A 1905-nucleotide genomic window follows, 5' to 3' on the forward strand; every position below is an offset into this window, starting at 1 on the left:
TCCATTGTCCAACCCCTCTTCTCTTCCCCCTCCCATCCCCCCGCCCACACACACACACACCCCTGCCAGGAAGCCGAGCCGGAGAGTGACGAGGAGGACGGCGGTCCCGCCATGGGGGCCCTTCTGGAAGACGCCCGCTCCGCCCCGTCCTCTAGATCCAACCGCTCCCGCAGATCGTCCCGGTCGCGTAGGTCCTCAGCTCGCTCAGCTCGCTCGGGCCGGTCGGCGCGGTCGGGCAGGTCGGCGCGCAACAGCAAGGTGGGCAAGGGCGGCAAGGGCAGTCGGCGGCAGCGCAGAGCGGCGCCCCTGGAGACCAAGAACGAGGAGTACTTGCGGCTGAGGAGGGAGGCGCGGGCGAAGCGGCTGGGCCGGGTGAGTGAATGTTAGGGAGCTGGAGTGGGTGCTTTTTGAGGAGGGGGGAGAATGCGGGGGAATGGGGTATTATCCCGAAACTGAGTGTACGGAATTACGGTGCGGGGGTGCGGGAGGAGAGGCACAGGAACACACACACACACACACACACACACACACACACACACACGCACGCACGCACACACACACACACACACACACGCACGCACGCACGCACGCACGCACGCAAACCATTGCGTTGACTCGGCGCGTGGAGGTGAAGTCGGTGAAGCAAGGTGTAATCGAATACCTCCCGTCTCCCCCGCCCCTTATCCCTTGCTTCCTCTTCCTTCCACCTCACCCTCCACATCCCTCCGCCATCCCCCTCCTCCCGCTGCAGGACTGGGTGTCCCTCAACCGGGAGGCTCTGAGAGAGCTAGAGGCCAAGACCGCGCACATCAAGGTGGGGGGAAGAAGGGGGGGAGAGAAGGGGGGGAAGGGGCAGATGGGATGAGGGATGGGGAGGGGCTGATCTCTGGGAGGGTGGGGGGTGGATATCAGTGTGGATGCTACGTGTATGTATGTATGTATGTATGTATGTATGTATGTATGTATGTATGTATGTATGTATGTATGTATGTATGTATGTATGTATGTATGACGTTGATTACACTGTGGGCTGAAAAGCGGGGGGCCCAGGGCCGAAGCACAGCGCGAGGGGCGGGTGCATGTATGATGTGTGAAACAGGGGGGTGTATCTTCGCCCGTGGCAGCTACCCTGCGGAAACCCTGCCTTCCCCGGTATTTCGGGGCACCCCTCATCCAGTCACCCTAGTCAACTTCTCAGTGGATCGCTCAGGTTCCGCACCCACCACCAGCATCCAACGGAATCTGCCGGGTCGACAGCGGCCCAACTCCATTCCTGGTCGGCTCGCAGGTTAACTTTATCCCAGGTCACCACCGTCCATCAACTAGGGGCGCAATGCCTTCCACCATCGGAAGGACTTTTGACCCTAATGGGTATCGATCCCGGGATCTCCCGGGGGCAATGGTCGCGCATTACCAGTAGTGCCAAACCCTAGTATAATGCATGTATGTATGTATGTATGTATGTATGTATGTATGTATGTATGTATGTATGTATGTATGTATGTATGTATGTATGTATGTATGTATGTATGTATGTATGTATGTATGTATGTATGTATGACTTAGATTACACTGTGGGCTGCGAGAGCCGGGGGCCGAAGCCGAAACACAGCGCAAGGGTCGGGAGCACACAGCACAAGTCGGTTAGTCTTGTGTGCTCCCGACCCCGACTCAGACTGCCAGCACTCTACGCAGCCACTCCGCAGCCCCCCCATCCGGGGGTGGCGCTGCATTGAATACACCACGAAGGGCTCTCAGGTCCCGCTAGAGCGAGTCCACAAGTCTCAGCTAGGGCAAAGTCAAAGGCTCTCTGAAACAACCCCCCAAAACACCACCAACGGAAACGGGATTCGAAGGGAAAACAAACAAACAAAAATTCGGTTGGGGCAGTCCCGGCAGGGGAGA

The 1905-nt window shown here is 58.2% G+C and overlaps 1 protein-coding gene across 1 annotated transcript; it reads left to right on the forward strand.

Moving 5' to 3' along the window:
* Positions 1-69: 69 nt before the first annotated feature.
* Positions 70-865, forward strand: VOLCADRAFT_101140 (uncharacterized protein; the record flags this gene model as incomplete). The annotated part of the gene is made up of 2 exons (XM_002959594.1): positions 70-372; positions 752-865. Coding segments are annotated over 2 exons (417 nt in total), but the record flags the coding sequence as incomplete, so codon positions are not given.
* Positions 866-1905: the final 1040 nt, after the last annotated feature.

Source organism: Volvox carteri (assembly GCF_000143455.1).
Source record: "Volvox carteri f. nagariensis unplaced genomic scaffold VOLCAscaffold_403, whole genome shotgun sequence".
Classification (NCBI taxonomy): domain Eukaryota; kingdom Viridiplantae; phylum Chlorophyta; class Chlorophyceae; order Chlamydomonadales; family Volvocaceae; genus Volvox; species Volvox carteri.